General features: G+C 36.9%; 1 protein-coding gene across 1 annotated transcript in view; it reads right to left on the bottom strand.

Moving 5' to 3' along the window:
* Positions 1 to 1335: 1335 nt before the first annotated feature.
* Positions 1336 to 12485, bottom strand: part of LOC121295236 (glycine receptor subunit beta-like) — a 34740-nt gene continuing 23590 nt past the window's right edge. Inside the window, exons 6-10 of the mRNA XM_041219669.1 lie at positions 12060 to 12142; positions 11567 to 11704; positions 8910 to 9069; positions 5922 to 6213; positions 1336 to 1920 (exon numbers count right to left, since the gene is read on the bottom strand). Of these exons, the coding sequence (XP_041075603.1) occupies positions 1624 to 1920; positions 5922 to 6213; positions 8910 to 9069; positions 11567 to 11704; positions 12060 to 12142 (970 nt within the window). The 3' untranslated portion in view covers positions 1336 to 1623. The remainder of the gene's footprint in view (positions 1921 to 5921; positions 6214 to 8909; positions 9070 to 11566; positions 11705 to 12059; positions 12143 to 12485) is intronic.

The following is a 12485-nucleotide window of genomic DNA, read 5'->3' as shown; positions in this document are numbered from 1 at the left end:
CTTTCCAGGAAAATAAAGACTCACATCTCTGCACAAAACAAACTTTGATAAACACCTGTTTTTATTAATAAGATTATGCATATGAAGGTGCAAAGTGCTTAAATCAATTTTTCTACGCAGTAGGCAGCAACTACTACTTTGTTGTACGTTGAAAATACTTTTCAAATTAAACTGAAAAGACGGGTGCTCTCCTCCCTTTAAGTGACATTTTCCTCTTAAGCTTTAGTGCCACTAGAGGACGCTGTTGTGCTAGAACTTACAGTAAGATGTATTTGGTTCCATTACTGTGGAGACAGTACCTTCTTTTGCCTGCCATCAAACACTTTAATACAAATGTAGGAAATGAAATCTGATCTTAAGTAATGCTTTTTAGAAAAGGTCTAAGTATTTTCTAAAAGCATGAGATATATACCCAAGACTGCAGGAGATTTTTATATTAGGTGTTCCCCATATGCAGGTTTTGCGATATATTATGAAAATCATGTTATGCAATACTATTCGACACACCAGGCTTCTGTAAAGTGTGTAGCTGAGTGCTTCTTACAGCATCTACTGAACATGGCTTAACGCTAACTCTGCTCAGTGGCAGCCATGTAGACTCAACAGGAGGAAGTTTGTATAAAATAATAGTTTTGAACAGGTGGCAAATACCTCTGCCAGAAAAAACTTCCCCCAGCAGTTTTCACTATTAGAAAACTGAAAGGGAAGAGAAGTCTAAATTGGGAGATGGTCATAGGGAACAAGTGTTCTATCTTTAGGTAGTTAATCATTCTTATAACGTTGCTATTTAGTTTGCTTGTTTCCATCACAGCAATTACTAAACCAGGTTGCATTATATTCACCATATATAGTCCGAAGCAAATACCCTCATTAACAACTAAAAATAATTGTTTTGGTCCCTCCAAGAAAATAAAAAGTATATTTAAAAACAGTAATCTTGTATTTTTTGACATCTGACCTTTATTAGTTTTTAAAATTCTACACAGATGGGAGCAGTTAATGTTTTCTGTCACTTACAAACACAACCTGCACTTGTTTTAAGATATTTTACAATACCCATTTCAGGGGCACAATGCCATCAACTATCAATACGAGAACAAGGTAATTAACCATTTCTTAAAAGAGAATTTTCAGGAATATTATCTATCTATATATATATATTATATATATAGATATATATATCATATATATATATATATATATATATATATATATATATATATACACACACACACACACACACACACACACACCACACACACACACACACACACACACACACACACACATATATATATACACATATATATATATATATCAAAGCATGTTCGTGCATTATATCACATACTTTTCTTTTCTTAACACACAAGATGCTTTATGCAATTTCCTGCCCAATATTACCAAAAAGGTATTTGCTGTACAACTATTTACACCATATTTTGGCTTGAGCACAGATGTTGCGAAGTCATGCTGTCATTCAAACTGTAGATGCTTTACAGTTTTCTTCCAATCACATAGCACCAGCAATGCAATATATTATTTTACAGATGAAAAACATATCACAAACTGACCCTAGGGCAGAAGTTAGCATAGCTTACATGAATTACATTGATGGCAAAATGATCACAAGTATGCAGACCAGTATATGACATTAAAGAACAGGAAAGTGAAAGGAAAGACAGCCCTTGCATAAAGGTCGATTCGTTTCGCTTCAGATGGAATGACCGGTTTAGGTGGAGCTGGCTTCTTGTTATTTTTGGCCTGTAACTTCCCCCAGCCACTTTCGACTTCTATGGGTTTTCCGTAACAGTCATAATTTGACAGTTCAAAATCTTTTGGCAAAGATCCCACGATGCTGAAGTCATTAGACCTCAGGTCAGATTTGGAGGTGCACACTTTTTTGCACCTAGTTTCTGCAACCTAGCAAACAAAACCACAGAAGACAGGTTAAAGAAAGTTTAAGAAAATAAACCGACTTTTAAAATGTAAAACTTTATAAATGCATTTACAACACAGTAACAAATAAAATACAGTAGTATATATTGTATACCTTGATGAATCAGTATTATGTTAAACATCATTTAAATATTTAGTATTCATACTTTTATGTTAAAAAATGAACACATTCATAAACAATATTCTGCAAATTCCAATCCGCCCATTTTTTTACTTTAGCTTTACTGAAGATTTTATACGATTGTAATAATGAATCATCCAGGGCTTCAAAAAGTCCATAAGAACAAGAAAGTCAAGGAGAATCAAGGTGTAACAGGACGAACAGCCCTGTTCAGTATTTATTTTAGAACAGGATTTCCCCCTCTGCCCCTGTGCTGTGTTTTGTGTTTGTTTATTTATTATTAATATATAACGAACGCCGAGTTTCGTTTCCTATCACCTCGCTCTCCCGTACTCTCCTCAGTACACCCACCACGAGCAGGGAAAACTGCAGGGTTTAAATACCGTGGCGTATCTGCATGAGTTTATTAATTGTGTGACTGCTGGCTAGTTTAACAACGCACTAGCCGACAGCCAGACATTACCACAAGGTATTTAAACAACATATACAAAAACAACAAAATACATTTTCCAAACAAAACACGGCGTTCGCCGACATTTATATATTAATAATAAACAAACACAAAAACACAGTACAGGGGCGGAGGGGGAAACCCCGTTCTAAAATAAATACTGAACAGGGCTGCTCGCCCTGTTACACAAGGTAATACATTTTTTCACAAATATATGAAGCCAGAAATTCTTTGACAGCTGCCTGTAGGTGAAATATGCAAGCAATCCAATGGTTTCTTACAAGATAGTGTGGTTCTTTTCTTGTCTTTTATACTTTTGGATTATACAAGTGTTTCCTGTTTCCTGTTAGCACACGACTTATGTGCTGCAGCTCAGTTTTATTCCAGCCACAATCAGGCCTCGCAACTAAAGAAGTCATTTGATACCAAGAAGAAACGGTTTCATTTTTTTTTTTTAAATGTTATATTCAAAGTTGTAATTTAAAATGTGTATTACATAACCATAAAAATCTTTCAACACAAGAAATATGGTCTAATTATAATGCTTTAAATTATTTTAAAACTTTGGTTAGCACTTCTTTAACCATCCAGTAGGGTTTTACAGGCAATATCAGAAATCATCGCATTTATGGGGGGGGTGGGGGGGGGGTATGGCTCTACCTAACTTTCAATTTTGCTATTGGTCAGCTAACATTCAAAATCTATGCCATTGGTCACGATCTCACCCCCAGCTAGACGGGCCTGCCCTGTTATGCTCCTCCCTTCCGTTCTCTACCTCTCAGTTTAGTGTTAACCCAGTGGTGTGTCACTCCCTCTGGATTTTGGCTCAGTTTAGGATTTTGGCTCAGTTTAGGCGGTGGTCGGCCCCTGTCGATATAAACCATCTGTTCACAACCTCTGTGATAGACCCTGCTTTTCCCTTGTCTAGGCTAGTCACACAACATGGCTAGACAACTGTTCATTGGATCAGGGATCTGATGCATTCCCTTAAATTGGAAAATATCAAACACAAAGGGGATGTACTGGAAAATTTTATAAAGCATAGCAATCCTTTCTTTCCCATGTTGATGAACTCACGACTGTGAGTTCTCCTGTAATTTTCCTTCTAAGAAACCAAGCACGACACTCTTTCTCGCTTTCCTTCTGCCTTCTATCAAAATTAATGTAACAATTGTTTGTCATTATCTTAAACTGTTAATTTGTAAAAAAACAAAATAATAAACAATGTTTTTTAAAAAAATTGAATTGGCAGCAATAAAACTCATTATATTTTTTCACTAAAACTCACCGTATATATAGAATATATATATATATATATATATATATATATATATATATATATATATATATATTATTTATTTATTTATTTATTTATTTTAACAGTTACTGGAAAGGGTTCCACAGCTGTATCAAGCTGTCTTCAAACTTTTTTCTTCCCTCCCCTTGCTCCTGACATCCATTGCAGAGTATCTTCCTTTCCCGATCCAAGATCTCACATATGGCTCAGGACTGAACATCTTGAGGAGGTCCTACCAAGGAAAAGTTGCGTTGATATGGTCTGCACTTTCAGAGATGGTCGCAAAGTGGTCATGACAATAGTCATGAGAAGCCCCGTTCACATTCACTTGATGACACTGGTACGACATTTATACATTTTACTCGAGGTTTTACTGGAGCTGGCATTGCCTTCTCGTGACCGTCTTTGTACTCTCTGAATCCACGCACTACCGTTCTCTCATCCAGAGCCTGGACTTCGCGTTCTTCGTGGACTATGTCTGCATCCTGTAGCCAGTTCCTTGGATAAATAAATTTGACATCAGCAGCAAGTTTGCTCATCTGTATTGTTGATGAGCCTACACTGCAGCTGCTTTGCCAGACTCAAGTAGAATTGTGCTTGGTTGATTTTGTGATGCCCTTCGCGTCAGTCTGCAGGTTTTGCTCACCTGGTTCTTGCACTCTCCACTCAAAAACACGAATCTGCCTCTGAATTTTGTCTTGTGCACAGTGGATGTTGATTTCCCTTGACTGTCCTCCAGGGACAGTTCCGCTTACTCTTGTAGTGTCACAGAGTAATCCCAGGTGTCAGGTGTTTCTGGAGTCCGCTGCACATGTTTTTTTTTTTCTTTACCTGCTGCTGATTGCTGGAAGTGAAGAAAGAGAGCACGGTAATTCTTTCAGACTGCCTTCACTGCACAGCTACTTGATTCAACCCAGCACATTACTGAACGCGGTCAATCTTCAGGATTTCCACTTGCACTTTTGCCACACATTCTTTAAGTTCCCTTGCGCTTTTAGGGGAGGCGTGATACAGAGAGTACAGTTTGTCCATAAACACTTTAAAGTGGTTGATCCCATGAACTTCCTGCACAACGTCATGAACAGAGAGTTCCAATGGCTGAGCTGGGATTTGAACCGGGGACCTGCTGGTTACAAGCCTGTTTCTTTAACCACTGGACCACAGAGCCTCATGTCATAATAGTAATATCTTTGTTGAAATCTACAACGGAGTTTGGAATCACAATAATTTTCAACTCACGGGTGCACAAATGAAAAAAGAACATTAACAAACGTGTTGTTGTTTTAATTCCTTACTAATAACTACAAAGGTGAGGAAATATTTACCGGACTGATACTGTGTATATCCTGAAAGATCCAATAATTGCACTTAAGAGTGAAAACCTAGGCTTCGAAATAGTTCTTACTTCTCAATAGCGTGAGCATCCCTTTCAATAGTCCCATTGTGTTCGTGATGGCAATGGTTCCACTTTTATTCAAGATCAAAAATAAATATATTTGTCATGGTATCTATTCACTTCCTGTGCAGATGGTTCCACAGCCTGACTGCAGTTTGAGCACTGGACGCAAATTGGCAGTCCAGTAAAAAGTCACCCGGATGCAACAGCCATTTTATATTCTATAGCACTGAATGATATTCAATATAGGTGAATAAACACAGTGATAATGTTGCTAGTAATAACAGGTATGGACTTTAAATTATTGACTATTACTTATTTAATAAATCTCCTGTGGGAGAAAACCGCAGCAAACTTAACAGATGTAAAAGTGTTGTTTTAGAATTAAATATATTTTTTCAATGCTATAGGGTGGTATTTAGAATCTATCTTGGGCTTATTCAAATCCAACGACAGAATGAATGGGTGAACCAAATTACATCACTTTGCTAAGCACATGCAGAGCTTTATAAAAGGAAAATAATTCTTCATTAAGGTTTAAATATATATTCTCCTCCATACATTGTACTTGTACAACCCACTATCCCCTTGTCCGTTATTCAGCCACACTCAATTGTAACAAATAACTACAGTGTGGTCTCTTCTTTAATATGGCTACAACGTGACACTGAAATTGTTTAATTTGGTATGTTTGACTTGCCTGCAGAGTGCTGATATGAACAGGGGTACACCCTGTTCCATTTACTGTATTCTTTTTTGCTGGAGTTTTTCCCTCTGCCTGCTCTTTGCTTGCCATTTTAGCCTTTTCAGCCTCAATCCTCTTGGGACTATTTAGCATCACCTGAACTACAGCATATTCAACCAGGGATGCAAACCCGAACAAAAGGCAGGTGATAAGCCAGACATCGATTGCTTTTACATAGGACACCTTTGGGAGTTCAGAAGCAAGAGACGTACATTCAGATGACAAACTCAGCACTGAGAAAATTCCTGAAAAAAAAAAAAAAGTCATTATTATTAACAACAACAGTTAACAACAGTGCTTGTTAAATTTCAGAGTCATACGCCAATTAAAAAATGTTCATAACTACACCAATGTTTCAGCAAATCACAAATGTTAGTTCTAACTTAAAAATCTGAGACAACCAATTAAATTCAGTCTGGGATCTTTTTTTTTCAAATGTTATTATTAGTTGCATTCAAAATCATCCGCATTGTTAAATTAAACTATATATAAATCCATAGGTAGAGTCAAATGTAAAATTAGATATAAGCATAATTGCAAATCATGACATGGTTTATTTAGATTTCCAGAAAGCTTTTGACAAAGTCCCGCACAAAAGATTAATTCTCAAATGAACCAGTTGGGATTCAAGGAAACGCATGTACATGGATTAGAGTGGTTAACATGTAGAAAACAGAAAGTACTGATTAGAGGAAAAACCTCAGAATGGAGTGTGGTAACCAGTGGTGTACCACAGGGATCAGTATTAGGTCCTCTGCTATTCCTAATCTACATTAATGATTTAGATTCTGGTATAGTAAGCAAACCTGTTAAATTTGCAGACGACACAAAAGTAGGAGGAGTGGCAAACACTGTTGCAGCAGCAAAGGTCATTCAAAATGATCTAGACAAGATTCAGAACTGGGCAGATACATGGCAAATGACATTTAATAGAGAAAAGTGTAAGGTACTGCACGCAGGAAATAAAAAATGTACATTATAAATATCATATGGGAGATAGAAATTGGAGAAGGAATCAACTTTTGTTGACTCAGAAATGTCTTCATCTAGACAATGTGGGGAAGCTATAAAAAAGGCTAAGAAGATGCTCGGATACATTGTGAAAAGTGTTGAATTTAAATCAAGGGATTAATGTTAAAACTCCACAATGCCACTTCAGTAAGACCTCATCTTGAATATTGTGTTCAGAGCTGGTCACCTAACTATGAAAAAGATATTGCTGCTCTAGGCAGACTGCAAAGAAGAGCGACCAGAATTATTCCGTGTCCAAGGCATGTCATATGCAGACAGGCTAAAAAAATTGAATCTGTTCAGTCTTGAACAAAGAAGACTACGTGGCGACCTAATTCAAGCATTCAAAATTCTAAAAGGTATTGACAGTGTCGACGCAAGGGACTTTTTCAGCCTGAAAAAAGAAACAAGGACCAGGGGTCACAAATGGAGTTTAGAAAAAGGGGCATTCAGAACAGAAAATAGGAGGCACTTTTTTACACAGAGAATTGTGAGGGTCTGGAATCAACTCCCCAGTAATGTTGTTGAAGCTGACACCCTGGGATCCTTCAAGAAGCTGCTTGATGAGATTTTGGGATCAATAAGCTACTAACAACCAAACGAGCAAGATGGGCCGAATGGCCTCCTCTCGTTTGTAAACTTTCTTATTTGTTTCTTATGTTCTTATGTTCTTATGTTACTTGAAACTTTACGTAATTATTGTGAACCTTCCCCTTAAATTACAATGGCGATGTAAAAAATCAAAGTCGCTGGAGAAAAGGTGGAATGCAATAATTAATTTAGCAACTCTTTTTCAAGATACCGTATAGGAACCGTAGATTAACTTATTAACAGTAAATCTTATAGGAACATCCATCCATCCATTATCATTAACCGCTTAATCCTTTAGAGGGTCGCGGTGAGCTGGAGTCTAATCTGGCAGACACAGGGCGCAAGGCAGGACTACACCCTGGACAGGAAGCCAGTCCATCTCGGGGCACCATACATACACACTCGGCAATTTAGAGTGACCAATCAACCTGACTGGAAAGCCAGTTAACTCAGCACATACATGACACTGGACTTGTTGTACTTGAAACCTCGGACAGCCTCCTTTGGACACTCAAGTTTGTCCGGGAGAACATGCAAACTCCACACAGTCAGACCCCTGAAAAGAAAATGGTTCAAGGTCAAATGAAAATGATGCATTAAATGAAAACAAACATTAAATCACTTCCTTGTGACATTTTCCAAAGGTTTTAGTCAGGTCTTTAACTACTATTATTTTTTAAAAGGAGAAACATCCATACATTCAAAACAAGAAACACACAACTTGACAGTACTTAACCTTGTCAAGCTTGGTAAAGCTACACATAGCAATGCGAACACATTTAATAATGAATGTACTGTAAAAATACACGACTTGGATTTCGACATATTAGATAACTTCTGGTATCATTTAGTGTTCATTATTCTTCTCATTACTGGATAGGCAAAGTAGCTGGGGTACTTTTTAGTGGATGGTCATCGCATTACACTGTTAAGCAAACCATATATCTATAGTATGAAGAAACAGCAAATGGGAATGTTAAGGAACAAACGGAAAAGACGACACACAACTGACCTGGTAACAAAGATGAAACATGAGTTTTAGATGAGCTTGGCATAACAGGACCAGATCAACACATGACAATGATGAAAACATGGAGATAGAGAGAGAGAGAGAGAGAGAGAGAGAGAGAGAGAGAGAGAGAGAGAGAGAGAGATATTACTTATACAACTTTACAGAGATGGAAGCGTACAGATAATTTAATTTTTTGTCTATTTATAAATTAATATATATCCATATTTCTCCTATTCGCATTATTATATATTAGATAAATATATAATATAATTATATTATATCTAAGTAGTCTAATCAAGGTAAATCACTACCCTTTCAATTAAACTGATATGGGTCGCCTTGAGACCGTCGTCAAAACGTTTCGATTTTTAATCCAGAATGAGAGCCATGAGAGGACCACAATCAGAAGAGTAGGAGCATAAACACCCATCATGTAAAATCCAACCTGTCTCCTCAGTGTGAAGATTACTTCCACGCAGGTATAGTAACCTTTTATGTATGGAGGAAAAAAAAAAACAGTATAAAATAAAACACTTAAACACAAGACTATAATGAGAGTAGAACTAAGATGAGTTTAGAAGGACTACTGTTTACGTCTGAATAAGTATGTTCTTCTCTGCAAAAAAAAATACCTTAATTGTCCAGGTATATGATGAAATTCTCTGGTTTCTCCCACTGAATGCAAAATACAACTTTGTGAGGTTTATGTCAGTATTTACAGTGCTTGCTGTAATTAGTGAAAAATATGGCACTAAATGGCACAGACATGGCACACTGAAGAAAGTGGTGACGTAGGAAGGAGTCCAATATGAAAAACATGTTAGTCACGTCCAGCACTCCAGATAAGGGTTTGGGTCTGGGAGTAACTTACCCTCTAATTTTAACACTGAGAGAGTTAAATGTATTTTCAGGTTGTAAAATGCAACATTGCCTTGAAGTCATGAGTAAGCTCGATAAATACTGTACAATCTTTAATGGTAATGGGGTAGGCATTCAAAAAGATCCTTCCATTTTAACTGCAATGTTACTTTGAACTACTGTACAACCACGTATGTGTTCTACAAGGTTCTTTATCGACGCATTTTTTTTGAGGTATCATACTGACTGCAAATTAATTACGTTACTTATATTTTAACATTAAATTCTTAAACTCAGTGAACATGTTAAAACTTCAGTATAAAGCTATACAGATAAATAAAATAATGAAATGCATTAATAGTACATAAAACAGTTTGTTTAATATTATAGGCACCTTTTTTTAGCGGTTGCCTCTGATGATGGTTCCAGTTGAATTTGTAGCTGGACTGGGGTGTTTACACTTCAACCTGTGTAGCTTCGATATTTCTTATTCTTACTGTCATTGGCTGCAAAGACAACAGGGCTAACCAGAGACTGGATAATATTTGTTGGGTTGGTTTTTCTTGTGTAGTTTCCTAGTAACTGAAGACATTAACTTGACAGTAACTGAAGTATTCTGGGAGAAATAGTTGTTAATGGAAGTTTTAGGGAAGATGGGAGGGGAGGTAGACAAGCCGTGCAGCAAAATTTCTATGCAGATTTTTCCCCATTAAATTTAAATTTAGTGCGTATTTCTGATTTTTTTAATGTGAAAAAAAAACGTTAGGTAAGCACCTTATCTGGACCGCTGGTCACAATCATTTGTAACTAATGTCAGAATTTATTTTTTCCAGTTTAGGGGCCTGTTACCATGTAACATTATATATACATAGCCTATAGAAAGTCTACACCCCCTTGAACTTTTTTCACATTTTGTTGTATCAGTGCCTCAGAGATTCATGCATTTAAAACAGGATTTTTTTCCACTTATCTACACACCATACTCCACACTGTTAAGGGGAAAAAAAGTTTTTATTGAGAAAAAACAAATACATTAGGAAAACTGAAAGATCATAATTGGATAAGTCTCCACCCCCGAGTTAATATTTGGTGGAATCACCTCTGGCAGCAATCACAGCTGTGAGTCTGTTGGGATAAGTCTCTACCAACTTTGCATACCTAAATTTGGCAATATTTGACCATTCTTCTTTACAAAACTGTTCAAGCTCTGTCAAGTTCCTTGGGGAGTGTTGATGGACAGCAATCTTGAAGTCATGCCACAAATTTGCAATTGGATTTAGGTTGGGGCTCTAACTGGGCCACCCAAGGACATTTACCTTTTTGTTCCTTAGCCACTCCAGTGTATCTTTGGCTGTGTGCTTTGGGTCGTTGTCATACTGAAAGGTGAACTTCCATCCCAGTTTCCGCTTTCTTGCAGAGGGCAGCAGGTTTTCCTCAAGGACTTTTCTGTACTTTGCTCCATTAATTTTCCCTTCTATCCTGACAAGTCCCCCAGTCCTTGCCGATGAGAAACATAACACGATGCTGCCACCACCATGCTTCACAGTAGGGATGGTGTTCTTTGGGTGATGTGCTGTGTTGGGTTTGCGCCAAACATAACGCTATGCATTTAGACCAATAAGTTCAATTTTAGTTTCGTCAAACCACAAAACTTTTTGCCACATGAGTCTCAGGAGTGTTTTTTGGCACACTTCAAACAGGATTCAAGGTGGGTTTTCTTCTTAATAATCGTCTTGACCGTACTCCAAGGGATATTCAAGGCCTTTGATACTTCTTCATACCCATCCCCTGATCTGTGCCTTTGAACAACTTTGTCCCTGAGTTTTTGAAAGGGCCTTGGTGCTCATGGTTAAGTCTTTGTTTTGAAATGCACTACTCAGCAGAGGGAACCTACAGGAATTGCTGAATTAACTTGGTGTGTGATTTTGAAGGCGATTGGTTACACCTGAGCTAATTTAGGATTGTTATTACAAGGGGGCGGAAAGTGGGTGTAGACTTTCTATAGGCACTGTGTGTGTGTGTGTGTGTGTGTATATATATATATATCTATATATATATATATATATATATATATATATATATATATATATATATATATGTCCTTAAACTCAATTTAAAGAAAACATACCAGTCCCTTTATAATACTTTGTGCAGTTCCCATACTCAATTTCCTGCTTAATATCAAACTGGGGTAAAGCGATTTGTTCCATTTGAACAGGGTCTCCAGATTGCCATATGAACCGCAGGTCATCTGTTGTGTATCCAACTGAAAACACAAGAGGCAGAAAGCAAAAGGTATTCAAACATTAAATGCAGCACACACATACCTGGATTTCTGATATACTTATAGAATCACATTTAGTTAACTAGAAAAATGGAATTACTACTGAAAACATGTCCCGAGCACTACAACACTACTTGACTGGTAAAATATAAACATATATGTAATATTCTGTACTTGTATGGATTGGATACATCTCAGAATATGACATACAAAACACTTTACGTAGGCTATTTTTATAAATATTAATGGGAACTTAAATTGATCTAGATTAATCTGTTTGCATCTAATTGTAGTACTGTATAATACTGTAGTATAATAATGAAGTCATTTTACATACAGCTTTCCAGTTGCATCTTGCACCGCTGTGTATCCATGGGAAATAAAGTTAAGTCCAGTGGGCAGGACAGAGTCACAGATAACCTAAAAGGTTAAGGACAATTTTAATTAGGAACAAGTTAAATGTTTGCAGCTGTATTCAACCCCCCCCCCCCCCCCCCGTCCCTTCACTGAAATTCGCTAGCCAGTTTATTTCACGAAATGATGACATGCCACTACAAACGTCCTAGAAATCGGTGCCTACATAAAATTGACTGTAAACCAGTTTAAATTAAGCATTCAAATAATTGGAACCAACAAAATGATTCCATATGTTTAATCAAGTTTGCACTTAACTATTAAACTACAAGGCTTAAATGTGCATTTTAATTGTTTTTAAAGTAAAACATGTTAAAACAAACATGTATTTTCATTTTAAAACAGACGT

Source organism: Polyodon spathula, chromosome 2 (assembly GCF_017654505.1).
Source record: "Polyodon spathula isolate WHYD16114869_AA chromosome 2, ASM1765450v1, whole genome shotgun sequence".
NCBI classification, from domain to species: domain Eukaryota; kingdom Metazoa; phylum Chordata; class Actinopteri; order Acipenseriformes; family Polyodontidae; genus Polyodon; species Polyodon spathula.
The sequence above is the reverse complement of the archived record's forward strand: the minus strand, read 5'-3'. Positions and strand labels throughout refer to the sequence as shown.